Source organism: Tauraco erythrolophus, chromosome 5 (assembly GCF_009769465.1).
Source record: "Tauraco erythrolophus isolate bTauEry1 chromosome 5, bTauEry1.pri, whole genome shotgun sequence".
NCBI classification, from domain to species: Eukaryota; Metazoa; Chordata; class Aves; order Musophagiformes; family Musophagidae; genus Tauraco; species Tauraco erythrolophus.
Genome location: NC_141469.1, coordinates 32,680,147 through 32,706,998, shown reverse-complemented (window position 1 = coordinate 32,706,998; position 26,852 = coordinate 32,680,147). Strand labels below are relative to the sequence as shown.

General features: G+C 41.2%; 1 protein-coding gene across 1 annotated transcript; it reads left to right on the top strand.

The window, feature by feature from the left end:
• Nucleotides 1-1,363: 1,363 nt before the first annotated feature.
• Nucleotides 1,364-26,284, top strand: HTRA3 (HtrA serine peptidase 3). The gene is made up of 9 exons (XM_086611807.1): nucleotides 1,364-1,787; nucleotides 10,141-10,240; nucleotides 11,952-12,174; nucleotides 12,874-13,068; nucleotides 15,666-15,698; nucleotides 16,364-16,478; nucleotides 23,174-23,222; nucleotides 25,035-25,130; nucleotides 26,119-26,284. Exons 1-9 carry the CDS (start codon nucleotides 1,364-1,366, stop codon nucleotides 26,282-26,284), a joined length of 1,401 nt encoding a protein of 466 aa, XP_086467933.1.
• Nucleotides 26,285-26,852: the final 568 nt, after the last annotated feature.

Here is a 26,852-nt window from a genome sequence, read left to right as displayed (position 1 = left end):
CTTAAGTCAAGCTTAACTTTTCTGGAAGCCAGCTCAATCTGTATCTAGACAAATTAATTTGAAAGTTATGACTAGTCGCTACCTCAGAGCAAATGTGAGTGTTTTGTTGATAAGGATGGCACACACGGGCAAGGTTTACTCTGCATGTTACGAAGACTGTGTGGATGACTAGTTAACAGAGCTCGACAGATGCACTGTTCCACCTGACAGCGTTACTGAATACTTTGTGACTAATAATAGCTCAAAATAAAGAAAGAAATAAAAACCTTAGGAATTAAGACTTTGGCAATACTTTCAATTAATATTATATAGATGCTACCAAATATTTCGTTGAAGTCAGTGATGGTGGGGAGGCCAATGGATCTCCTTTGGCTGTTGGACAGTGTCTCGGACACCTTGCCATGATGCCACGTATGAACGAGTGGCTACAAGGGGTATGTTCAGCTCCACGTGCCTCTGCAACAAGAGATTCATGCCCGCTGTGTTTAGTAGTACAGGGGCTCAACTTCTACCAGCCTTTGGTGGCAGTGGTGACAAACGTCCTTATCGACGCTGCCGACATTAAAGAACAGGGAGACAAAAGGCTGCCGGCTTTCCGCGCCCAGCACTCGGAGCCCACAGCAGCCCCCTCCGCACACATCCTCTTGCACGTACACAGCTGCATTTTCTAGCGCACCTCGCTCACCCACAGCTGCCGCCAGCGAGCGCACGGCCCCGGCCGGGCTCACCTCCCGCCTCTGTCCCGGCTCGGGGCGGTGACTCACCAGCAGCCGCCGGGACCAGCCCCGCGGCTCCCGCGGACCCCCCCCGCCCTGCCCGCCCGTCAGCAGCCGGCGCGGCCCGGCGGCCCGCCCGCGGGGCGCCGTCCCTCCCCGGCCGGGGTGGGGCCTGCCCGTCGCTGCCGCCGCGGAGCGCCGGCGGCTGCTGCTGGAGGCGGCGGCGGCGGCGGCCCGGGGCGCGTCCCACATATAACGCTGCCGCTCCGCTCGGCGCCGTTCTCACTGCTTCCCGCGGCTGCCCGGGGACGGCGCTCACCTTGCGCGGCAGCTTGGCCATGGCTCGGCGCCTCAGCCCCGCCAGCTAGTCCCGGGGAGAGCTGAGCCGCCGCGCCTCGGACGGACTGAGCTGGCCTCGACGCCGCGGCTTTACCCTCCGGCCTCCCTCCTTCCATCTGCTGCTCTTTCGCCCTCCGCCCGCAGGAGCTCTGCTCGGGACAGAAGACGCTTTCCCGCCCGTGTGTGCATAAAGCCCGACTGCCCCTTCCCTCGCTGCACCGCGGTCGCGCCTTCCCCGCCTCCCGCCCTCGGGCCGGGCGGGCTCGCAGCCCTTCTCCGCCGCTCTCCCCGCCAGCTGCCCGCCGAGGATGCGCCTGTGGCTGCTGAGCCCGCTGCTCCTGCTCTCCCTCAGCTGCAGCCCGGGCGCCGCGGAGCTCCTGGCGACCCGAGCCAAGTGCCCGACGCGCTGCGATGTCTCCAAGTGCCCCAGCCCCAGCTGCCCCAGCGGCTACGTCCCCGACCGCTGCAACTGCTGCCTCATCTGCGCCGCGGGCGAGGGGGACTCCTGCGGCCGCAAGGAGGACCCGCCCTGCGGGGACAGCCTCGACTGCCGCTACCCCATGGGCAAGCGCTTCGCCAAGGGGGTCTGCCAGTGCAAGCTCAGCGCCCAGGTGTGCGGCAGCGACGGCCGCACCTACGACAACATCTGCCAGCTGAAGGCGGTGAGCCGCAAGGCGCTGCAGCACGGGCTGCCCGCCCTCGCCCAGGTCCAGAAGGGCGCCTGTGAATCGGGTAGGAGCATGATGGGGGCGGAGGGTGGACGGCGCAGGGGCGTGCTGGTTTCCAGGCTCAGAAAAAATCGTGATTTTTCAGTGACCTGGCAAGACTGGGTGGCCCCAGGGACTGCGAGAGGCTGCAAGGTGAAGGCACCTTGCCCCGCTGCCAGTGATGGCTGTAGCGTGAGGAAGGCGTGCTCGGGTCCTTTCTGAACGGCAAAAATGCTTCTCCTTGATCCTCGGTGTGGGCTAGAGGCCTCGGGCTGAGGTTCGGGAAGGTTTCCCTCGGGTAGCACGGCCGTGGATGCCTCGGCGTTGTGCACATGGCTGCCGCAGCCCTCCCGTGCGCAGGAGCCGGCCGCGCTCGGCAGCACCGGAGCGGGCTCGGTGCGGGGCGTCGGGCTGGCGGGGCCGGGCAGCGGGCACGCCTTCAGCCTTCGTCCCTGCTCGGGGCAGGGCGTGCTGGCAGAAAAAGCACCAAGTAGTATATAAAACACCTCAAATAGAGTCTTTAACCTGTTTTGTTTTCTTTTCACAAGAAATTTTGTAGCCTCGTAGAGTCTAAAGTGGGGAAGAAATGCCTGCGAACCTCCTTTACAGGTTAAAGCGTTGACACTCAGGATATGAAGTGGTCTTCTGTTTGCAGTAATGTGCTGTGACCTTTGCTTGGATATCGTGATATGCTGTGGCAACTTCAGGCTTGATGGTTTAACTTCAGAAAGTTTAGTCATCGTTTGTTGGTATTTTTTTTTTAATATTAAAATGAGTCACTTTATGGAAGTGTTAGTGCTATATATATCTTTCACATACTTATTGATATGTAAGGGTTTGCTTCTACTGCCTTTCTCATAATGTTCCTGGAAAGAAAAGTCATATGCATAATGGAGTTTTAAATCAATCACGCATTAGTATTTCCATTATGTCAGGTGAACCACCAACTGTCCTGTGTATTCATAGATAGCAAAGTTGCCAGAATTATCAGGAGAAGTCAGAGGAAAACAGGCTACCGTAGCCTTTCTGTGAATAGGAGACCTTTAATACATCCTGCTCTCCAGAGAAGTTGAACAGTGGCGCAGAGAGGGGAGGTCAAATGGTATTCCTGCAGTTACTTGAGGACTGTCTTGTCAGAGCCAAGAATTGCTCCGGATGCCAGCCTGGAGCTGCAATGATCAGTCTCTCCAGTATTTTGTAGTTATGGATTGCTGTTTGCCTGTTCCTTTTCACATCAGCATCCATTAGCTTTAGTACTCCTGATACTTGGTTGGAACGAATCCATGTGAAATAATCAGAATGTTTAACCAAAATGAGTGAGCTAGCCTGCATCTAAGGGCTTACTGAGTGCTTGGGATTTGATATATATGACATTTTCTCTAAGGAATCCTCCTGAATCTACTGTTAATAGGCTTAGGAATTTGGAGCCATGAGGTAGAGGTAACATTATTTTTTTTCATATAACTATTTTAGTGTTCGATTTATTTTGGCTTTATTTTTTGTCCCCAAAAACCGCAGCTTAGATGAAGCATCTGGTTCTCTGTTAAGTTTTAATTTTTTTATTCAAGTCTACAGCTGCACAAACTGAAGCTCAAAGAAACCAAGTGTCTTGCCCAAGGTCAGACAGAGTTGGTGGTTGAGACAGGAATAGAACTCAATTATGGTATTTTTTTTTAAACAATAACATGCAATGGCTGTAATGAGAGGTTTAGAAGAAAGTCGACAGTTTAAAATTACTGTCGAGTTTCTCTTGTTTCCCTGTTCTTGAAAGAATCTGGCCTCAGATGACTGAGAGTTTGAAGGGCTAAGCTAGTTATGGAGTAAATCCAGTTTTGCTTAACCGTACATGTATTAAAACAGTCTCAGATAACGGTAGCCTTACATAGTGTGACTTAGGCCATTTTCAGAAGGTGCAATGACTCTGAGAAGCAGCTTTTGAAATGTCTGTGCCTGTCCATTTCCAGTTGCTTATGTTGATGCTAAGTTAGATTCTGGCTGTGATAAATCAAGATAGGCTGAGAAAACTTAGCTGTGGTTTCCTGGTGACAGAAGTCTGGTGAACAAGGATGTGAAAGAGTAGTAAGTGATAATAAAGAGGAAATTTAAAAAAGAAAATAAATAAGGATGCTGTTTTGTCAGTGGAACAAGGAAAACTAGAAGATTGGTTAGAAAACATTTGAGGAAAGAACTTCCAGAGGACAAGTACATTGGCTTTGACACTGATCCTTTGCAGGGTTCTGCCCGAGAATGTCCTCTGCATTGTTTAACTGAAGTCAGTCTCAGAAAGTGGTCATGATGTGAAGCCTCACCCATGTCAGTCAACTCTTTGAAAGATACGAGCATAAAAGTTCAGTTCCCTAAAAGAAATGTTTGAAATACAGTTACTGCATGAGCAGAGTCGTTGCACACAGTTCTACATGGGGTGTCTGGAGTGTGCTTGTACATCACCTTGAAGATACAGAGGAACAACTGAGCATACCATTACTTGCATTTCTGAGAAGCTGGCCCAGTAAGAAACACTGAAGTCTTCTGCTGGTATTATTGTCATCAAAGCCTTACAGCTGCCTCCAGCTGTATTTAGGGAAATGCAAACTCTAGTCACATTCCTTTACTAATTGTTTTCCTTATGTCTAAGTTTGTTTTTAGTTCCTGCAGGTGAGGATGAATATTGTACAGTGTTTGGTAAATATTCAGAGTGTATTACTTCACTGCTTTGTACACTATATCTAACAGGAAAGAGATGTTCTCATTGTGTCTTCTGATGAGAGTCTCTTGGGAAGGACGAATAACAAGCATCTGAAGCCAGTGGGGCAGTGAGGTGTCTGCTGGAAGGCTTGTGCCAGTCTTTCTCCATCTGTCCGTTGTGATTGCTGGACTGCACAAGAAAGACACTTTGGTGTTGGTTCATATTGTTTTCATCTGTGCATGGTAGACATCCATTGTATAAACAAGTCTCCTGAACCATAATGTGGCATTAAACTCACCAAGGCTTTATGGTCAGTGCACAGCTATGCAACTTGATCTTAATGCTGAATTCATCAGAAAAGCTGCCCATGAACCTATGTTTCCAGCAGATATTTCTGTTTTTTAAGCAGAGACATTATAATCTTTTATTTGTCTTTCATTTCTTTCCATGAAAGCACAGTAGGGACAGTGTTTATCCCTGGTGATCAGATCTGCCAGGTTGCAGTCCTCCCTTAGACATAATAATTTAGCTGAACACACAGATCTTTTCTGAAGCTGGTTTTAAAAGGAGGACGGGGGAACAGCCTTACAAGAATGAGTTTCCCAGGCTCATGAATTCTTAATGAATAGAAAATTGTGGATTTTAATACAATGTATTGTCTTTAAGAAAGCATTGAATGTGATTTGATTTAATTCTACAGGGAGTAAGCTGGCAGATACTCAGAAACTTTAAATCTTTTACAAATGTAAATAGGTCTAGCTTTATTGTCCTCAGTAGGATTATGACTACTTATTTCTGCTGAAATTTTTCGTCAGTTCTCTTCATACTAGGTTAACTCTACAAATTTGTAGGACTTGTTCCTGTTTTACAGCAGTGTTAATGAGATTGGAGTGGGTCTCTGGTGTCTGCAAGAAAATAAATAAGACTCTATTAAATGAACGTCTAGCCTGAAGATAACACTAATATCTGGGAAGAGTCTTAGGCTGATAATAAGGATACTCCCTACTTGACAGGCACTTGGCTTTAGCCCTGTAAATCCACTGTAGTTAGAGCCCATAGAACTGGAAACATAAGATCAAGTTTTATGAAACCAACTGAACATCTTTAACTCCAGTTTATACACTTACATCCAAATCTGGATTTCGAGTGTTCTGTGAGAAGAGATGGAGAGCTTCTGAAGATCCAATGACTTAATTGAAATGATAGGATGGAGATTCAGATCTGCTGAAAAGCTGGTTGATTTGTGACTATGGAGTAGATGAGGAAAATCTTGTTCTTTTGATTAAGAAATGTGCAGACAGCTAAAGACTTATACAGTATAAATCTGTTTTTGCTTCAAGTATGACCTGGTTGCAGCACCTTTGATATCTTGGTTATGCAACAGATAGTTAATTGGATTAAATTACAGCTTTTTGCCAAGATACGTTACCTTCGATTAGTGTGAGATCATTTTGAACATGCAGTAATAACATGGAAAATAATGGAGGTTATTGAGAGACCTTTGGAAAAATACGTGGCAAATCTCAGTAGGTCAGTAGGTCAAAATACACAAAGCTGCTGTAAACATAGAGCTCTTACATTCACAGCCCAGCAGAGGTGACAGCTGAGTGAAACTCTGCAAGACAGCAGAGGGGGGCAGACAAGAAAGAAAAACAGGGATTTAATTTCATGTTTTAATAAGAACAGTAGCAGCAGCTATTGTCTACCAGCTAACTCGAATTAAAGGATAGATTGAAAGTATGACATAAAGACCTGATTCTGCTACTGTATTTTAACACTCGTTTTCAGGCTGACCTTATTCAGCTCATGCAGTGTTGAATGTTGCTTCCTTCTTCAATTTCTCAGACTGCAGTTCCTCCCTTTTAAAGTGTATCGACAACTTCTGATGAAAACCAACAGTTTAATAATTGTGCACTGAAATTTTCTTAATAATAACTAAAATTTCAGTTCCCTTAAATAGGGCTGTGTGTGAGAGAGTAAATGTTAGTTTGCAGTTACATGTTCCAAGTCCACAGTTTGAGTTCCTGGGATGTTATATAATGTGTTTGAAGGTTCTTATCACTCCCAGCTTGCAGAAGATGATTCAAGAGAGATCAGTTTCTAAGAAGGCATCTCAACTTTCTAAGTCAGTTTTCACTAGTATTTAGTCTCCAGCAGACATTAGTAAGAACACCTCATCTCTAATCAGGCTAGTAGTTCTTCAGCTTAAGAAGTTTGCATGTCTGTTATTCTTGATCCTTTTTTTTTCGAATTTCCCCTTAATATATAGTGCAGATTTGGATTCACCTTCAGGTTTGAGTATTCTTGTCTTCTGACCCCAGCAGAGAGTTTCTGGACTTCTGCTCAGAGTGAGAAATGCTTTCACTATGGTATGGAAAGAAGACAAGCTTTGCTTCAGTTTTACAGTCTCCTTTCTGTATTGCTACATTTTATTTTCTTCAACTCTTTCCATGTTTACATTCATCTGCTACATCTTTCAAACTTTTTCTTTCTGCCTACTGCAAATCTTACCTGGAAAGCCACTGCCAGCCATGATGTTTCTCTGGTGGCTAGTCAGGAGTGGTGCAAAACTGAGTTCTTTGGCAGGTGTCCTCCTCTGCTTTTGGCCATGTGCAATGCTGTGACAATTTGGCACGGGCAGAACAGTTCAGCAGATGCAAAGGGCTTTAGTTGCCCTGACTCACATAGAGCTATGCTGATTTACACCAACCGAAAGCCTGCATTCACCATGCTTTTTCCCCTTGGTTCTATGCTAGTTCATCAGCTGAGGGTCTAGCCAACTGTCTGTCATAGATGTGTAGTCATTTCAATTAAGATAAATGTGATGATAACGTTATATCCCGTCAGTGAACACTGCTGTGTATGCAAGTATTCAAAGTCATGTTAGTAGACTTCGAAGGATATACTCCATAATCAGGCAAACTGCTTGTAACAGTTTGAGAGGTGTAACAGTTTGAGAGGTGGTGGATGCTCCATCCCTGGAGACATTCAAGGCCAGGTTGGACGAGGCCCTGAGCAACCTGATCTAGCTGGAGATATCCCTGTTCCTTGCAGGGGGGTTGGACTAGATGACCTTTGAAGGTCCCTTCCAGCCCTAACCATTCTATGATTCTATAAACTGAAGGTAAGATAAATCTTAAGTGACCCAGTAAGCAAAATAAATAACAGTATATTGTGCTTACGTTTGATTGTCCTTTTTGATTCCTGTTTGTGGTCTCTCTTTTAAACTAAGTACTGAAACAAGCACACTCAGTTGGTTAGAGGGATTTTTCAGAGTGCGTGAGAATGCACATAAAAATAATAGACCGAATCTAATCCTGCCAAGTCGTTCCTTCTGTTTATAGTGTATCATATAAATGTAACTTGCTAAATGTAAGTGTGGTTTCTTTCCCCTAAGAAGTAAATCCCATGTCCAGTAAGAGGAAAAAGAACTCACGAACTTCTGTGGAGAAATGCCTAATTGTCTTGATCTAATTTCTTCAATACCTTGGTACCAGTCTTCCTTGGTACCAGTGTTGGGTCCATTCCATAAGTTTCTGTCTTTTCTTCAGGTTTTTTGGATACTGTACTATAAGGCCTCTTACATGCTGACTTTCTAGGTCTTATAACACTTTATTGTGAAAGTTTTCTGAGAGACTATAGGAACTATAACAACTAGTTCTCTGTCACCTGCTATCTTATGAATTCGTTCAAAGAATAGAATAGATCAGTGAGACATATTTTTTGTAAACACGTTAGACTCCATTGTGCTGTAATCTTTATGTTCATCCTAAGTAATTTACAAGTTAGAAGGTCTAATGGTCAGTAAAACACCTGCAGATAAGGATTGGTGAAAATAATCTTTGAATTAAGAACCACACAGAATACCAAAATGCCTGAGAACTCTCTTCTCTCTCTCCTTTCTTTTGTGTGTATCTTTCCTTTTTGTGTGGTGCTTCCTACCTACTTTCCTTTTAAAGACTTGAGTAAAGGGCAGCTGATGAAGGAAAAATACATACTTTTGGAAGACGGAATCTGTATTTGGACCTGGTACTATGTTGTGCGATCTGGAAACAGGCAAATCTAGAACCCTTAAGACCAGTTGTTGACTTGATACGCAAGAGCTACTGTGGAGTAAGCTCATCCTTCAGCATGAGTTGAACTTAAAGCAAATCATGATGGTGCAAAGCATCACTTCTGAAGAGTTGATATTGTTTAGAAACTAGAACTAGAGCCTCTCTCTCCTGGCTAAATGACAGAAAAAGAATTATATCTCCTGGGATGAACAGTGTGCTGTTGCACCGGATTTGAAAAAAACCAAAAATGTTATTGCTGTATCTGGTTACAACTAGTTTACTTCCTTCCCTAGATCCCATAATTAATTTTAAAGCATTGGGCTGTGAACATGAAAGATTGCTATTTGAGTGTGGTGATATGTCCCCTAGCATACGTTTAACATATGTGGTGATATGTCCCCTTGTATTAGGGATTGCAGGTAAGTATGACATTCTAGCACAGGCAGTATTATCACTTTATGATGTTATGATGTTAACATCCAGGATGTTGTGACATTAAAAGCCACGATGCTGTGGGCTTTTTTCCCTCTCTTCAAATATCTTCATTCCACAGAATTATGTTCAGTATTCATAAATGCTGTGTGTAGTGCTGTTTAACAGTACCGCACTGGCTTTTATCAGAACGCTTAGTATTTAGTACTCTATTGCAGTGCCCAGTTGCTTGTGACAGCTTAAATGTGAATTTGCAAAACTTTTTAGGTGCAAAGATTGTCATTTACAGCAGATTTCTAATGTGTCTACTTCAAAAAATCCTAACTTGGCCTCTAAATGTGATTCTCGAATGCTGCAGCTGTATTAGTCAGCACTTGCTAGACCACATCCTAGAATACTGTATCCAGTTTTGGACCCCTCAATACAAGAAAGACATTGACAAACTGGAGAGAGTTCAGGAGAGGGTCATGAGGATAGTTGAGGGGCTGGACATATCTCCTGTCAGAAGGAGCTAAGGGAACTAGGCTTGTTCAGCCTGGAGGAGAGAGCTTGAGGAGGACCTAACAGCAGCCTTCCTGTACTCACGAGGAAGTTACCAGGAAGATGGAGCCAGATTCTTTCCAGAGGTGCATGGTGAGAGACAACGTGCATGAGCTAAAACATGAGTCTCAACAAGAGAAGTTCAGACTAGATAGAAGAAAAACTTTTGTCACACGGAGGACAGTGAAGCAGTGAGACAAGCTGCCCGGAGAGTTTCTGGAGCAAATATCCTTCGATGTTTGCAGGTCCCAACTGGACAGAGCCTTTGAGCAACCTTGTCTGCCTTTGTAGCCAACCCAGCTTTGCGCAGGAGGTTGAACTAGAGACCTCCTGAGGTCTCTTCTAACCTGACTTATCCTATGACCCTATGCATTTTGGATAATAATTGGTAGTTGTCCCAAGAAAAGTACTTCAGACAAGGTTGTAGACTTCCAAGAAAGTCAAAGACCTTATAGGCAAGTGATGCTGATGCCTAATTTTTTCAGGATCAAGCAAAATGCTGGATAATTTTTAAACAATCTTAATGACTTTGATTTCTTTTCCAATGTCTGTTTGGAAGCTATTCCAGTAGGAGAAACAGGGCAATTCAAACCATATTTATCTCACCTACTTGGTGAAAAAGGGTGTTGTCTTATTAACATATCCAATTCTTTCTGCTAGTATAGGTCACCTACAGTCCAGCAGTCCAAGATACAAATTCAACTTCATAGCAGATGTGGTGGAAAAGATTGCACCTGCAGTTGTGCACATTGAACTATTCCTCAGGTAACACTTTCAATTCTTTGTGTTTTCATTGCGTTGTTTAACAAAGGTCTACAAAGATTTTCCAGTGTAGTAACTTTCACTTTGAATTCTTGAAGTTCACAAAATACTCTGAAACAGTATAGCAGACTCATTTATCCAGAGAACCACCCATTTGTATTTTGTTCCTGTTTAGTAGATCTATTTTATTGGGCTTACAGTCATTACAGTACTTTACAATACATATTGTCTGCCATAAAATAAGTCTGTCTCACCTTTGGAGATCTCTTCAGCCTTCACTAAAATATATTGCTTGTTGGATTGTGTTTATTATCTCAGTTAAAAAAAAAAAAAGTCCAGAAGATAAGCTCGAAAAACATAGCCCCTTGTTCCTTATTCCACCTTCAGTGAGAGGTGATTTTATTTTGACAGGGAGAACATTAAGAGGGGTAGCACATTGACCAGATGTGACCTATCTAAACACAAAAGTGATTTCTGATATGAAAAAAATGTACTAAATTTGCTGACCAGTACATACCAATATTCAGTGTACTGACGCTGGAGCTGAGGTGACAAGTTTAACATTGCGTGCTCAAACCAACCTCCTGTCAGAACAAATTACTGCAAATGTTATATGTGCTCTGTTACCTGAATACCTTTCTGCTCAGAGTACTCTAATTTTGCATAGGCTTAAGAATTTCTTGAATAATTTTTACAGGCTTTTTTAATGTGCAAAATCAAGATAATCAGGTTTTCTGAAACACAGCTTTATGCACATGGTGATTGGTGTTTTGAGAGAACGTTACAGTTGAAGATGTTTAAGGTCTTTGCATGTATAGTTAAGATTGATTGTTCTTTCCCTATAAGTAAATGTTTGTCCAGCATCCTGCTGGGTGCTAATTGTAACACTGGCTTCTGCCTGGGATTGACTCCAGTTCTTTACTGCTGAATAGCCCAGAACTTTCAATTTCCTAATAAGGACCATGTCTTCGAAGAAAGAAGAATTTGTGGATGTTTTCTAATCTTCTGCTGCCCAGGCACTTTCTATTCCCTTAACAAATCTAAGGTCATTACATTAAGGTTCATAGAGAAAAGACATAATATTTTAAACACTTTATAAAGTCTTTTAACTGCTTATATTGCAGTGAATGTTGTTTCCCCCAAGTTTTACCTGGTTTTAGAGTTTTTCATTTCTTTTCTTTCACCTTCCCAGTCCTTTCAATTTCCAGACATGCTTTTTCCCTGCCAGTCCACACTTGGGCTTCATGATTTCCTGAGATGTCACCTCTTCCTTTGCCCCTCTGTCCGACTGCAAGGTTCTTTCTTCTTCCCTTTTTCCCATTAGAGGACCAGTCCATTTGTCAGCTCTACTATTTCCTGTCATTTTATTCTCGTAGAGAAGCAACAACTGGTGCGATCAGATGGGCTCTTCCTTCCCTTTTTGCCCCCTAGCCTCTCTGCAAGGAAGCCTATAAAGATAGAATTGGAAACCAAAGGAAAAGGGCACTGCAGGTTGCCTGAAAACATCTGTTCCTACCACCCTGATTGACTAAAAGCAATCACAATTTTCAGAAAAGGATTCTTTCTTTGTCATTTTTTTTAATTTAATTTTTGTAAGGGTTGTAACTTGGTCATCAAATGCTTTGTTATTTTTCGGGGTGAATGGTGGTAAATGATTTCTAATGTAATCTTCTCTAAGTTACGCTTCCCTTATAATTACTTGATTTTTGTACAGGCATCCTCTCTTTGGCCGAAATGTCCCACTTTCCAGTGGCTCTGGGTTTATTATGTCTGATTCTGGTTTAATTGTGACCAATGCCCACGTGGTGTCAAGCACCAATGCTATATCAGGGAGACAGCAATTGAAAGTGCAGCTGCAGAATGGAGATACCTATGAAGCAACCATCAAAGACATTGACAAGAAATCTGACATTGCAACAATAAAAATTCACCCTAAGGTGAGTGGTGCAAACAGATGAATGAATTAATTTGGGAACTCCTATTTCAGTTTCACTTAGCATAGAGTGATTGGCTGGAATATATGTTTAGGGATTCCTTGGAAATATATCTAGGGAAAACAGTGTACTGGAAAAACTGTTTCTGTAGGCCAGGAAATTCTTCATATCTTAGAATTAAATTACTTTGTCTTCTGTGCTAGGAACAGCTAAAAAAGAACTAAAAAAAGTGCAGCTCAGTTAACATGTGGCCGGATTCTGCTATCTTCACCTGAAGAACCAGGCTATTTTGTGTAATCCTTCTAGCTTTGTGCTAACACATGGACCGCAAGGTGATACGTAGTCTAGGGAGAGTGGCAGGCTGGTCAAAAGCTATTTGTATGCTATTTCTAGGAGGCAGAAGGAACAATCTTCTGGGAAGTGGGGAGATCTGTTTCAGAATCTTGCTGGCTTTTTTTTCTGGATGAAATGGAAAGGTACTGCTGCGAGCAGTGTGTTCCTGAAGACAGTTTAAAGCAGTAACACCCTGCAGTATACTAATTTTATCTGGCATAAGTTTTGAGTGTATGATAGTGTGTGGCTTTTTTGTTAATGTAATGGAAAGTGTATGTTCCTAACTTCTTGCTAGCTTTTGATCTTTCCAGTCAGGTTATATGCAGGTATAAATTAATGCTTATTTATTTCTTTCTGTGTTTATTTAAGAAAAAACTACCAGTACTGTTACTGGGACACTCTGCTGATCTGAGGCCAGGAGAATTTGTGGTGGCGATTGGAAGTCCGTTTGCCTTACAGAACACTGTGACAACAGGTATTGTCAGCACTGCTCAGCGAGATGGCAAAGAACTTGGCCTGCGGGACTCGGATATGGATTACATTCAGACAGATGCTATTATCAATGTAAGTACTATGTATGTGAGGAGCTGAGCTTCACAGTCCTGAGACTTTGAAATCCCTGCCTATTCAGCAGGGAAGTGTGTGCTCTGAAAAATGAATCCACTAAATAAAAGCAGCTTTGTTTAAAATCAGTGATAGGCTCTTCTTTTTATAAAAGACTATGCAGTGTCTGTAAGTCGTGTTCAAGCATTAATGTTGTGAAAGATAGGTTAAATAAAACTGCCCTCTTTGAGCTTGTCTATGAAGATGTTAGATGTGACAGACCCTTCTCATTCTGTAGATCTCGTGCAGTAACACATGGTTGTATAGAGCAGCAGTAAATCAATACTCTTTCTGCGTGTTCAGCTGATCTGGCCAAACAAGCTGTAGAATAGAGCCACAGTTTCTTTCATGTCTACTCATTAGAACCGGATGGAGTAGTCAAGTTGATAGTGTCTGCTTGAATTTAATGACAGAACACCCAGGTAAGAACTTAAGGAGAGAGTTGATTGTTATGTTTTTGTTGTTTTTCCTTTGCACATCACAAACTCGAAGTAAGAATCTAGATTTAAGATAACATAAGGTTGGAGATGCAGTTCAAGTTAAAAGTTCTAGCACTGCATGTTGTACAGAAATACATGAAAATACTATCTCTTCACAGCAGCTTGGAGGGATTCAGGGAGCTTAAGTAAAGTCCTTGGGTGGGTACATAACTTGTAGTGATTCAAAAAAGAGCACTGTATGCATATCTGAGGTAGAAAATGGCCTGAAATTTTACAGCGTAAATCTGTTATACATTGAAAGGAAAATGTTTTCAGCATTTATTTGCTGGACCTCAATATCAAATTTGACATTACCAGTCATAACACTTAGCATTTTACATATGCAAAGTGCTTCACAAATATTTATTGGCACAGACTTGTCAAGATAAATTGTACGGGGAAAAAGGAGAGTAATTACTTTTTGTGCTAAGATGTGACATAAAAGCAACCTTTTTCAAAAAGCTTCTGTATGATCCAGGAGCTGAACCTCTTAAGACATTTAGTTGTAATTAATTTCTTTAGTTGTAAAAGGAGAATAGGAAATCATATGCAAAATGGGTTACTTGGGAGCACACATGCAATTGGTGGCAGAGACAGAATTAGAACATGGGATTCTTGACTTCTCGCCTATACACATTCCTCAAGATCAAACTGCTTCCTTCTATTTACTTAGGCATTCTCTGCTCTCAAAAGCTAATGAGCAAGATTAGACAAGGATAGCAGAGTGTTTCAGATAATGCTAGATCAAATGGAATAGTGATAGCAGAGGCTGTAAGGCAAATGACAATATATTATTATTATTATTGCTTTGCCATTTGAGACCACAAAGTATGAAGATAGTCCCTGGCATAGGGATGCTTTGTGCTTAGCTAATGCACTAGTTTTCTCCTGAGAATGGGAGGAGTTTGAGAGCTGGTCGATTCAGAGCATTCCTGTGGCTCAGCCAAGATTTTCCTGCAGGAGTGTGCATGCAGCTGCCTTCTGAGAAACACTAGAACAGCAGGAACATGGGACAGGAGAAAACAGGGCTGTACATTCCTAAATGGAGCTATACTGCATGTGCTGAAGTGCTTTGGTTACCACATCTTTCAAGTAGAGGACATGTGAATGAAAGATGATATGCTGAGGAAGGCTGAAAAATCAGTATCTTGGTTCTTTGTGTCAGTCAGACATAAAAATCAAGTGTGTAGCCTCTGATCACTGTTTTAAAAACTTCAGTGTCTGTTTTATTCTTCTGAGAATCTATAAGGCTTGCCCAGCGCTATCTAAGTGTAAACAGTTTATATGGCTCATGTTGCTGTTATGTATCACTTAGCTTTTGTTTATTTTGAGTGGTAAGTTGCTGCTCTTGGCTGTTCAGTAGACCTACTGGAAAACTCTGGCCTCACTCAAAACCAAACTTTTTGAGCCAACATGAAGATGGACAAGGAACTTCTCCAACTCCCATTTCCTGTAGTCCTGTTGGATGTTTCCTTTGAAGGCCATTAGATATTAGGCAATTTCAGACTGCTCAGAGCGCCTATATGCCCTCCCTAGAGAGGATTGCATGTCTATGGTTACTAAATCAATCCTTACGTAGTACCTACCTCATAGCGATACGCTGTGATTAAACATGTAAAGCACTGTGTTCTTCTCCAGTGGAGAATAAGAGACTGACAGTGTTACAAACCAAAGAGATGAATAAAACTACTTAAGAACTGTATGTGCACCTCACTGAAATATAACTTTAAATAGCAATTAATTATTTCAGAATCTTGTTCTGACAGTCTTTAGAAGAATCAAAATACTTGTTTTAACTATTTAATGATTCTTCTTAAACTTAGAGTCTAACTATTTGGAGTGGTAAGTTCCTGTTCCTAACTTAAGGCCTGTTTCTGAAAAGAAGAAAATCTAATTGTAAAAGGTGTGAATGGGTAGGGTAAGACCTGCCTGTAATCTTCTGTGATCAATATCGTGTCCTTCAGTGCTGCCTAAGAAATGACCTGCTCTCTTTCATTTGCTTAAAATACTGTTTGAAATGAAAACTGCATTTCCTATAGTGAAGCACCAATTTATTGTTCTCTTATGTTATTTTTACAGTATGGCAACTCTGGAGGACCTCTAGTTAATCTGGTAAGTCCAAGTGACTTGTTTTTTGTTTTATTTTAAGAGCTAGTTTGAACTAAGTGGGAGAGTATGTTTTTGAAAAGATTCATAGGTCATACTAGCATCCAGTCATTCAAGCTAATGGTAGGCAGATACTCTGAAGCTAATACAAACTATGCAAATTAGGTCTCAGTTCATACACCATTGAAAAACATTTCCCCATAGATCAGAGGAAATTTTATACAGCAGTGAGGAAAACGGGATTTAGTAGGAGCAGTTAAGCTCATTCACACTATACACCTGGGATGCAGAGCAAAGGTGGGACCTGGTTAATCTGCACAAACCTGATTTTAAAATAGATTGCTTTAAACCAGCACTGATTCTGCAGGTCAGTGAATTGTGGCTGTAGTGGCAGTAGTGACTCCACTGCTCGCTCGGCAGAGAGAGTCTCTTGCCGAGTGCTGAGATGGACCTTGGATGAACAAACTGTACTGTAATCTCTCTGGCCATCACAGTTAAATGAGAGAGGGATTGTGAATCAGAGCCCAGATCCTCCCTTAGAAGTAATGTTTATTTCTGGAGTGATTACAACACTCTAAAATGTCTTAGACCAGCTTTTAACATGAAATGCTAGGCAGTGAGCTGAACCCTGTCACTTAGGACCAAATTAATTGGATGCTGTCTCTCAACAGGATGGTGAAGTGATTGGGATTAATACCTTGAAGGTCACAGCTGGAATTTCTTTTGCTATTCCTTCAGACCGCATCACTCAGTTTCTCACAGAGTCACATGACAAACAAAGTAAAGGTAAGGTCTGCAAGAAACAGTGACATCTTCCAATTATTGTCCTCATCTGTCGGCGAAGTAACAAAAGACACGGGTCTAGGATCCTGTTACTGAAAGGAGCGGCATTATTTTACAGTATAGAACACATGGATTTGGAAATAGAAAACAACTTCAAAGAGTAGACAGTATCTGTATAAATCTGGGGAAAAGGGTCTGTGAGGACACAGATGAGTCATTACAGTCTCAAATGATCTTGAGAACAGATGGTGATTTCTTCAAGGAGTCTTATCCTCCTCTTTCACATATTGTCCAAGCAAAAAGGAGATTAAGGTGTACTGCGGGGAATAAGGTAAAAACTTTTTAAAACACTTGTCGATGGATGGAATATAGTGTGTGCACTATCAGTGGATGATCTTTATTTTTCCATGGATATCTGTGTCAATGCTGTATAACCAGACATTGTGATAGACTCTCAGATCCTGGTGGAGGAAGAGCTGTGTACTAATTCCTGAAGAAGTACATGGGGAAAGGGAGGAGAGGCAGAAAAAAAGAAAGACCTCTGCACCAAAGAGCATATAAATCTAAATATACCAGCAACTGACATCTGCAGTACTCTGGACTTTTTTTATGTGCCTGCCTTGTATCTGTGACACTGTACTGGGTGTCATACTACATGCTGCACAGCCAAAGCTGATCTAGTTATGCTTCATCTTTCTCTTTTGCTTGCCAGTTTATCTGTCCACACCCTACTCATCTTTTATCATGACTATTGGCTGCTGCTTCTCTTGAACCTTTTTTATATTAATCTTGTCTTCTCCTGAGTTCATCCAGTTGCTGATGCAAGAGTTGGTTCTCTACACCATTTTCCTCTCAGATACTGTTATTTCGGAAACTTCCTTTAGTCAGAGTTTTTAAAGTTATGCATCTGCATGTATATTTGAGACCATCACAAATCTGATGGGTCCCCTCATCTGTGTTTTGCTGAATTCCCCTAATTAGATTGTTTTCACTTGTTGATTGGGGTGGTAGGGGTAAGAGTTGATGAAAAAAGTTATTATGTGCTGAAAAGTACATTTCAAAGTAGCTGAGACAATTCTGTTTCAGCCAACAAGTCAACAACGTATTTATTCACCCAGGTTACTAATTGGCTTCTGAGAAAAGCAGGTCTGTATCATTAGTGATATCACCCTTCAGAACCAAACTGCTCATCTCAAAACAGGAAAGGGCGATGGCTTACCCTGCAGCCATGGCTCTAGAGCCATGAACTCAAGCCTTGATCAGAAAGCCCACTATCTGCCAGGGAATTCCTGGTAACTGGGGCTGAAAAGTCAGTAAAGGCTGGAGATACCACCACTGAAATCAGCCACCTTGCTCCTTCAGGCACCTTGTCTCCAGAGAACGACGAACCCGCTGAGCCCAGCTAGAGGGCCTAGAGATAACTCGTTATCCTCTAATCAAAGGAAAAGGATTCACGCTTACTCTTAGCATCAGTGTGACCATCACTGCTTGGCATAACCTGGGCACAGGCAATTTTAACTTTTTTTTTATTTTTTAAATTTTTTTTTGCTTTTGCTTGACTGAAGTACCTCTTACACTTTTGCTGCAGGCAGAAGAACAGTCATTTAAAGCCCTTGATGCACAGAGAAAGAATTTCTAGGAGATATTTTCACCATATTCGAGACTTAGTTTGCATTTTTTAGGCCTTTAGTAATAGTTTTCAGGGTTGTTTTATAGATGTTATTTCTCGACATAAGGAATTTATGCAAGCAGAATTTTTGGGATGTTTTTGTCATTTTTTTTTTTTTTTGCTCCAATTATGTTTCAGTAGTTTCAGTGGGACCCGCCCTTATGGTACAATTAGGTCATAGAAATAAGTTTAAGGGTATTACCATTTTGCTCTAAATATCATATTGCCTGAAGATGATAAAATTCCCTTAGGAAGCTACTCTTTCCAGATTTACTGTGGCGTATAGGAGATACTCAGAATATTGTTTAGATAGATTGATAGATAACTGCCAGTTTATAAGGCATATATTTTTGAAGTCCCATCCATTGTATATAACTGCAAATTCATGATCTACAGAAGTAAGGAGTGGAGGGAGGCGGGGGGAAGGAGGCGAGGATGGCATTTGAATGAATTATTTGCACTGATTCTTATTATCTAATCATTCTGTATTCTATATACCTAATGCATGGGTAATACATAATAATACCTGATGTACTTTTGACCAAAGATTTACCACACTCTGCATAGAGCTATTTATCTGTTGAATGATCTGAAAGCCTTCGCTAATTTTGGATTTATCAGTAATGATGTTAACCTCCTTTTATAGTTAGGAATTCTTAAACTGGTGCATGAAGTTAAGTGTCTCCATCTGTATCTCAGTTTTAACTATCTGTGCGTTCTGTCTTTACCTCTGGAAGTCATCTGTATATATTCCTAGTTTAGTCTTGAGCAGAACAGTAAAACTAGAAAGTGTTCAGACATGGATCCTCTAGGATGGAATACAATAAGTTAGCGATTTGACAAAACGCTAAAGAGAAAATCCAGCCTAGGAGGTCAGCCTGGCCTCATAATGTTAGCAGAAAAGTGAATAAACCTTGTTTAGGATGAGCAAGGATAGATGGGAGTTCTGCATTGGCCACACACAAAAAAGTCATTTATATGTATCCTTTTTTACATTCCCAGAACACTTTAGTAGTTACGTTGAAGCTATATGCTTAGCTATGTGTTTGTATGATTATTACCAGTAGTCATGAGGGTGGCTTAGGAAGCTTTCTGAGTATACGTTCAGACTACTGGTTAAATTCGGATATGCAATTTATATTTCAGGTACACTGCACATAATTCAGCATTATAAACTCAAGCTGTCTTCATGGTTTCTGTTCGGCAGTGGAGTATCTTCCTTGAATGCTTTCAGGGCTGCTTATGCAATCTGCAAGATGGTCTAAGTGCAAAAGGAGTGAGCAGAGAAGTAGGAATTTTGCCTGCCACTTGAATAAAAAGTGCAGGGTTCATTTCTTCACTCAGAGGTCTTGGTGATATCCTGGCCTCACAGAAATCAACTGCAATGGGATACTCATGTGCCAGAGTTACTTGTGTGCGCAAGAGTTTGAGTACCTGACACCTTAATTTAAATTGAACACTGGAATCAGTGTTTAATCTGGCCTGGTGCTTACAAAAATGAAATGCGATTTGGATATCTCTCTCTCTTGTGCTCTGCTCCAGCTTTAAGCCACAATGGTTTCACATTTGTTCAACCTGATTGTTCCAACATATTAACCTTCTTTTAACTACTGCTAGAACTGCACCCTGGTGACCAGCTTCTTAGATTTACAACCTCACTTTATTCCAGTGCTCCTAACTGCTTTTTCTTCTGCCTCATGATTGCACAAATTTGAGAGCAGCCCTGAGGAGAAGGAGTGACTTGGAGTTGTTGGTTGATGAGAAGCTTAACATGAGCCGGCAATGTGCACTTGCAGCCCAGAAAGCCAACTGTGTCCTGGGCTGCATCCAAAGAAGCGCGGCCAGCAGGTCGAGGGAGGTGGTTCTCCCTGTCTGCTCTCGTGAGACCCCACCAAGAGTTCTGCCTTCAGCTCTGAGGCCCCCAACGTAAGAAGGTCGTGAACCTGTTGGAGTGAGTCCAGAGGAGGGTCACGAAGATGACCGGAGGGCTGGAGCACCTCTGCTATGAAGACAGGCTAAGAGACTTGGGGTTGTTCAGCATAGGGTAGAGGAGAAGGCTCCAGGCAGACCTTCTAGCAGCCTTCCAGTACCTGAAGAGGACCTACAAGGAATACTGGAGAGGGACTTCTGACAAGGGCATGTAGTGATAAGACCAGGGATAATGGCTTTAAGCTGAAAGAGGGTAGATTTTAATTAGATCTAAAGAAGAAATTCTTTATTCTGAGAGTGGTGAGACCCTGGACCAGGTTGCCCAGAGAAGTTGTGGCTGCCCCATCCCTGGAGGTGTTCAAGGCCAGGTTGGATGAGGCATAGAGCAACCTGATCCAGTGGCAGGTGTCCCTGCCCATGGCAGGGGGGTTGGAACTAGATGATCTTTAAGGTGCCTTCCAAGCCAAACCATTCTATTATTGTATGAAATTGCCAGAATGACAGCTTTTGAGACTATTGATTCAAAGAGCAGATGTAATATGACAGTGATAGTTCCAGGTGCCACATACTGCTCTGCCAATGGGACTTCACCCCTTTGTCAAAATGCCCGTCCTTTGAGGATAATAAAACACTGCAACTGGTTGTCTGTGCCTGTTCAGTTTCTGCTAATACTTCTAATAAACTGGACAATTATATTCCCTCTAATCATTGTTGATGAAAACTTTGGGTCTTGTGCAAAGTGTTTGATGGGTTAAATTGAATGGAATGGACTTTTTCAAAACAAAAGGCCAGAAGTTGTGACATACAAAATGGCTAGAGGGTGGGAAGAGGCGGAATCTAAACTCTGCTGCTAAAATAACCCATAGCTCATAGCTATTAGTTTTACTTTATATAATAGCCTGCTACTGTTACAGTATGGACCACTATTTGCAGTATGGCAAACTGTTTGTGGAGAGAGGGCTGAAGGCAATTTTGAGTTTTAATGCATGAACAGGAGTAAAAGAATACATGAACCTGCCCAAAGATGAAGATAGAATGAGACTTATAGTTGTGAACAAATCTGTAGTTACCAGATTTTTTTTTTTTCCCCAAAGCCTTATTTTTACTTGTATCATTAGCCCCTAGAGAAATAATTTTCTTTTAGATCAATGGCATTTCCGCCGTGGTTTTTCATTCTTGCCCAATCTCCCCCTTGCTGTTTTGTTTCTTCCAGATCAGCTTCTCTTGTTCTTTCTTTCATTTTCATTTTTCTTTCATGTAAACATTCCTAACTCAGCCCCAGAGCATGCTTTTTGCTTCTGCATGTTTCTCCATCACGCAGGTGATGACCAGCAGCAAACTGTTTAATGCAAACAGTAAACTGTCACCAGAGAGTCTGTCATCTTTGTGTCTCATGGAGACAACTTCATCATTTAACTGCTCACATTGCAGGGATGGGGACATTATTTTTGGGTGGGAGAATTACCATGTTTGGATATTTTTAAAAAATGAAAACTTACATTTATGCTGTGTGGACTAGAGAAGCACTATGAGTGCACTAGTTCATGGCCATGTCCAAAGCTTTTGAGACTTCAATTTTGAGTAATTGGACTTCTTCATGACACTGTTACTATAGCTGATTTTGATCTCGATAGTTTTGCCTTAAAATATAGGAGACCCAGAACATTTCAGGGAAAAGCAGGGATGATAGTTACAGATGTGAGATTGTTTCGAGTGTAGTAAATCCAATGTTTAGCAGTCCACATCTTCACTGACACTAATGGCAATATTGGAAATGTGTAAGATTCACAACTAATTCCTTCACTTGGCACTATTTTTCTTGGAAAGAATAAGAGTTAGAGGAGACTGTGTACATCTCCTTTTCAAACTCTTTCCTCACATGAGAACATGGAGAACCTCAAAGAAATTATGAAGTAGTTATGCTGGAACAAGTAAGGGGAAATATTGTTTCATACCGGATATAACTAACTACTGAAGAACTCACTGCAGGAAGTCATCAAACTGCATTTTTTTTTCATAAGACAGCTGTGCAATATCATGACTTATAAAAGCTGACTACAGAAATGTGGTGCTATTCCTAAAGGAGTGAGTTTTCACCATTTAAAATTCTGTAGAGTCCTAGCTAATCATAGAATAGTTTGGGTCAGAAGGGACCTTGAAAGGTCATCTAGTCCAGTTCCCCTGCAACAAGCAGGGACATCTTCAACTAGATCTGGTTGCTCAGAGCCCCATCCATCCTGACCTTCAATGTTACCAGGGACAGGGCATCTACCACCTCTCTGGGCAACCTGTTCCAGTGTTTCACCACCCTCATTGTAAAAAATTTCTTCCTTAAATCTAGTTGTTATCTACCCTCTTTTACTTTAAAACCCTTACCTCTTGTCCTATCACTACACGCCCTACTAAAAAGTTTAATCCGCACCTTTCTTATAAGCTCCCTTTGAGTACTGGAAAGCTGCAGTAAGGTCTCCCCGGACCCTTCTCTTCTCCAGGCTGAACAACCCCAACTCTCTCAGCTTTTCTTCATAGCAGAGGTGTGCCATCCCTCTGATCATTTTTGTGATCATTTTGACTAAGGTCTATGTGTTTTTTTAAAAAAAATCACTTTTTCATTCTTTGGGGTAGAAATAACAAATCATTTGCATTAGAATCAGCATGAGTCTTTTGTTTCTCCTTTTTCTGAAAAGTGGAAATTTCCATTTCTTTAAATCCTACTTCTACATTTTAATGAGAACACCATATGATTAAATTGACTTGACTAGTTTCAGATGAAACAGTAGCTGGTTATGAAATTTTCCATTTACCAAAGCCATGTGATACTAGATCACAGAAATTTTCCTGAATTTCCTGAAGGAAAACTCTTAGGGGGTGTAAATGAGCTTCTCTCTTACCTTTACTTGCAGGGAGAGGGATAGTCATTCTGTACAACAAGGCTAACCAAAATGAAAAATGGCCTCAGTGAAGATGTGTGTGATTTCTGTTTAGTTTTGTTAAAAGCAGATGGATCCTGGTTTAATGGATAGATATTTTGGGTCATCAAAGTAGTTATTTTTGTCAGTGTTTGCCTAAATTTCTTAAATATCCTCTGTGTTATTTTCAGATGGGAAGAAACGTTTCATTGGTATCAGAATGCTGACAATAACACCTGCGTAAGTATCTTAGAAAGTTAATCTGTATGATCATGCATACAAGATGTGGTCAATAGTGGTTCAGAACTTGATCACTGAGCTTTCTTTCCAAATTTCCAGAGAAACCAGAAGTGTGCATTAGCTTTTATGAAGTCTGCAAATGTTTTCATTTTAAACTTTTTAATTTTAAACATTTTTAATATGTGTTCTGAGATCTGGAAAATCACTATCAGTCATTCTCTAAATGGCGGATGCCTTGTTGATAGCTGAGGGAATTTAGGAAGAGCCTGAACACGGATTTTCGTTCTTGATGAGGATGTATGGAGTTACACTAGGTTTTAGGGGACATTTAAACAAGCTGCTGCTTTCAGGTGCTGGTTGAGTGCCAGTGACAGATTAGCTGCCTGAGGCTTTGGCGGTAGTTTTATCAGTGCCAGTGGAGGCCATCCGATGTGAGATTCGGTGCCTAACCATTAACTAGAAAGAAAGTAGGTGCTAAAGTGCAGAACTAAAGCTCATGCCTCCATGTTAACAAAGGCAGAACATGGACAGCCTCCTCCAGTTCTTTACTGTCTTTTCTCTCTCACATTGCTTTGTGTCTTCCTGTTACCCGGATATAATCTGGGATAACAAATGAGGGCTCTTAGGCTTGTGTTCTTTCCCAGCAGTAGGCACGTTTCCAATGTGGCAGTAGACTGCAACATTAAGACGATTTCCAGCTGGAGTTGTAGTAAAGCCATCTTTGTTTGAGTTATACTTTTGCAGTCCTCCCCAAAGGGTCAGATCCTCAGCTGGAACAAATCAGTGTAATGGCATTAACATCACTGGGCCACCACCGATGGAGAGAAGCTCAGAATGTTTCTCTGCGTAATTGTGAAATGAACACGATGTGAGATTTTACTGCTTTCGTGGCATCTAATGAAGCCACGTAAGATGTCTCCAGGCCTGTTTTCAGGAAAAAAAAAACTACTTCCCTTGGTCTGTTTGCTTTAGTCATTTGATTGTTAGCTTCCTCAGTACAAAATCAAATGAAGTGAAGCTGTGTGCAGCCATTTTGGCTTGCTTTCCGTCTGAGGGACCCCACATTTTCATGGCGGACAGCAGAGTAATCCATCATTAGTTTAAAATCCTTTCTTTCTATAAATGGATTTTGACCCACACTGTGTACAGACCTGAAATGATGTCATCTTCTCAGAAACGAGAGAATGTTTTTAGAGTCTCTGTTTTGCAGCTGGTTCCTGTCTTCTTTCTTTAAGGGATGCACAAACAATTCCTCAAGAAAACTTGAGGAAGCTGAAGTTTCCCTGGAAAACTCTTGACAGTTCTGATCTATCTGATGACTGAAGTTACCAAAAGCTATATTGTTCTAGATAAAGACAAATTAAAAATTACTTGCAAAATGAAAGAAGCAAAATAGTTAGCAAATTTCTGCCCCATCACCAGCATTAATTCTTTGGGGCAGAAATGTCTTTTGTCCCTGTACAGCACCTAGGACAGAGGGTGCTACTGCCTCTGTGCTGCTGTCCCTGTGCTTGTTTACAGTGCCCTCTGTGCTACTGCTACAAATAGCAAAAGTCAGATTCTTGCAGGAGATGTACAAGACCATTAAATATAGCATGCTTTGCACAGGTAAGTAGCTTTGACTCTCTTAAAGTCTGTGTTGCTTGTTTTAATCCAGGTTCAAATCCCCTGCGTTCTCCTCACAAGAACAAGGGGCAAACGATTAACAGTTAAGTCACTCATTTTTGGACACAAAAAAAATGAGAATAAATAAAAAATAAATTTTGAATGCTACTGCTTTTGTTGTGCTGTATAATTTTGTTCTTCTCTTAGCTTGGTGGAAGAACTGAAACACAATAATGCAGATTTTCCTGATGTCAGAAGTGGAATTTATGTACATGAAGTTGTTCCAAACTCACCTTCTCATAGGTATGTAGAGCATGTAATTTTCTTCACCATAAATAAATCTCCAATAGATACTAGTAGGCAATATTTCTATTTGTATTCAAGTACTTCCTCATACCAATCTTGATTTGTATTTAAACAATTAAAAATTGTGCCTTTAGGTTAAAAAAAATTAAAATATTTGTGCTAAGATTCTACTCACATCTATGAAAGTGAAATATTTCAATATCAGAACTTTTAAAATGACATTATGAAACATTAACAGTATGCATATTTAAAGAACACCCCAAACGCAATTAAACAAATTTTGGTTTTGGAAAGTATGTTGAATATTAATAAATAGAAACTTGGATTGAGTTTAAACAGGAAACAGGATAGCATTCACATAGAACACTGGCAGAGCTCTTATCTGGGACAATGTTTTATCTGAGAGAAAAAGACTATTTTACAGAACAGTTGGTGAATAAGTAAGACACTTCTAAAAATTACTTTAGGAATTATTAAGAAAAGGCAAAGACAGTAAAAGCAGCTATTCTGGATTACATTTGAACAGCAAGAGAGAAATAATTTACCTGTAGTTCAGTTGGTACACTTTGCTTATCTTGAAATTTTGAGAATTGTTGAATTTCCAATGCTTGGAATACATACTGGAGAGAGAAAAGCATATTCTTGCAAATGGATAGAGTGGTGCGAGTCAGTCATGGCTAAAATTCTTTTCTCTTTCTCATTTGCTGTAGTTTTGTGGAAGACAAAGAGAAAACTAGACTACTTTCACTGTCGGTGTGTTTTTGCTGTTTTAGAAGAAAATCCTCAATAAAATAATATGAGCCTGATTTTGCATTTAGCGAGTACTACTGATTATTTCTTACAGTCAGAAGGGTGGAATTTCCCTTCAATGGAAATTAAAACAAGTAAAAATTTATCACATCAGCCAAAGAGGCGGTGAATAGTCTTTGGGCTTTTTCTCTGCATAGAATGCATACTTACTGCCTTTTTCTTCTTGTCTTTGCAGAGGAGGGATCCAAGATGGAGATATTATTGTTAAAGTCAATGGACGTCCTTTGATGACTTCCAGTGACCTGCAAGAGGCTGTGATGAATGAATCACCTCTACTACTTGAAGTTCGAAGAGGAAATGATGACTTGCTATTTAACATTGAGCCTGAAGTTGTCATGTAAATAGAATTGGGGAAGCTCTCACCATAATTAAACTCACTTATTCTGGAACACTAGATACCTCCTTTACAGCTACAGTAATTATACTTCCTGTTGACTAATGACAAGGTGGACTAACTTAATTGCCTGAGCCATTTCTGTACATAGTAGCTAGAATGAATTCAATTATGCCATTTATAGAAGATTTATCTTTCAAATAAATTTAAGAACTGTGTTCTGGAGAGGAGGAAAACAAATTTTGGGTAGCTGGTAAAACTGGGGTCCGCTTCCAGTTCCTGCAGGTTCAGAGCAGATTCAATTCTGCATTTTGAAAGACCAAAATACTACTGGAAGTGAGGAAGCATGCCAAAAGGGGAAATTATTCTTAAACTACGGTCATGGCTGCAGCAGAACCAAGCTATTGAAATGCACAAATGAGCTTTTTTTTATGGAACTTTTTCAATGTGAAACTAGTATTGGCGAAGCTTGTGTTTGTTCTTAGTGCTTTTATGCTACATGTCAATGCAGGTAGATTAAATCTGTAAATATCGAAAGGAACAAAAATGGTATCAGGCTATAGAGTGTTACACCT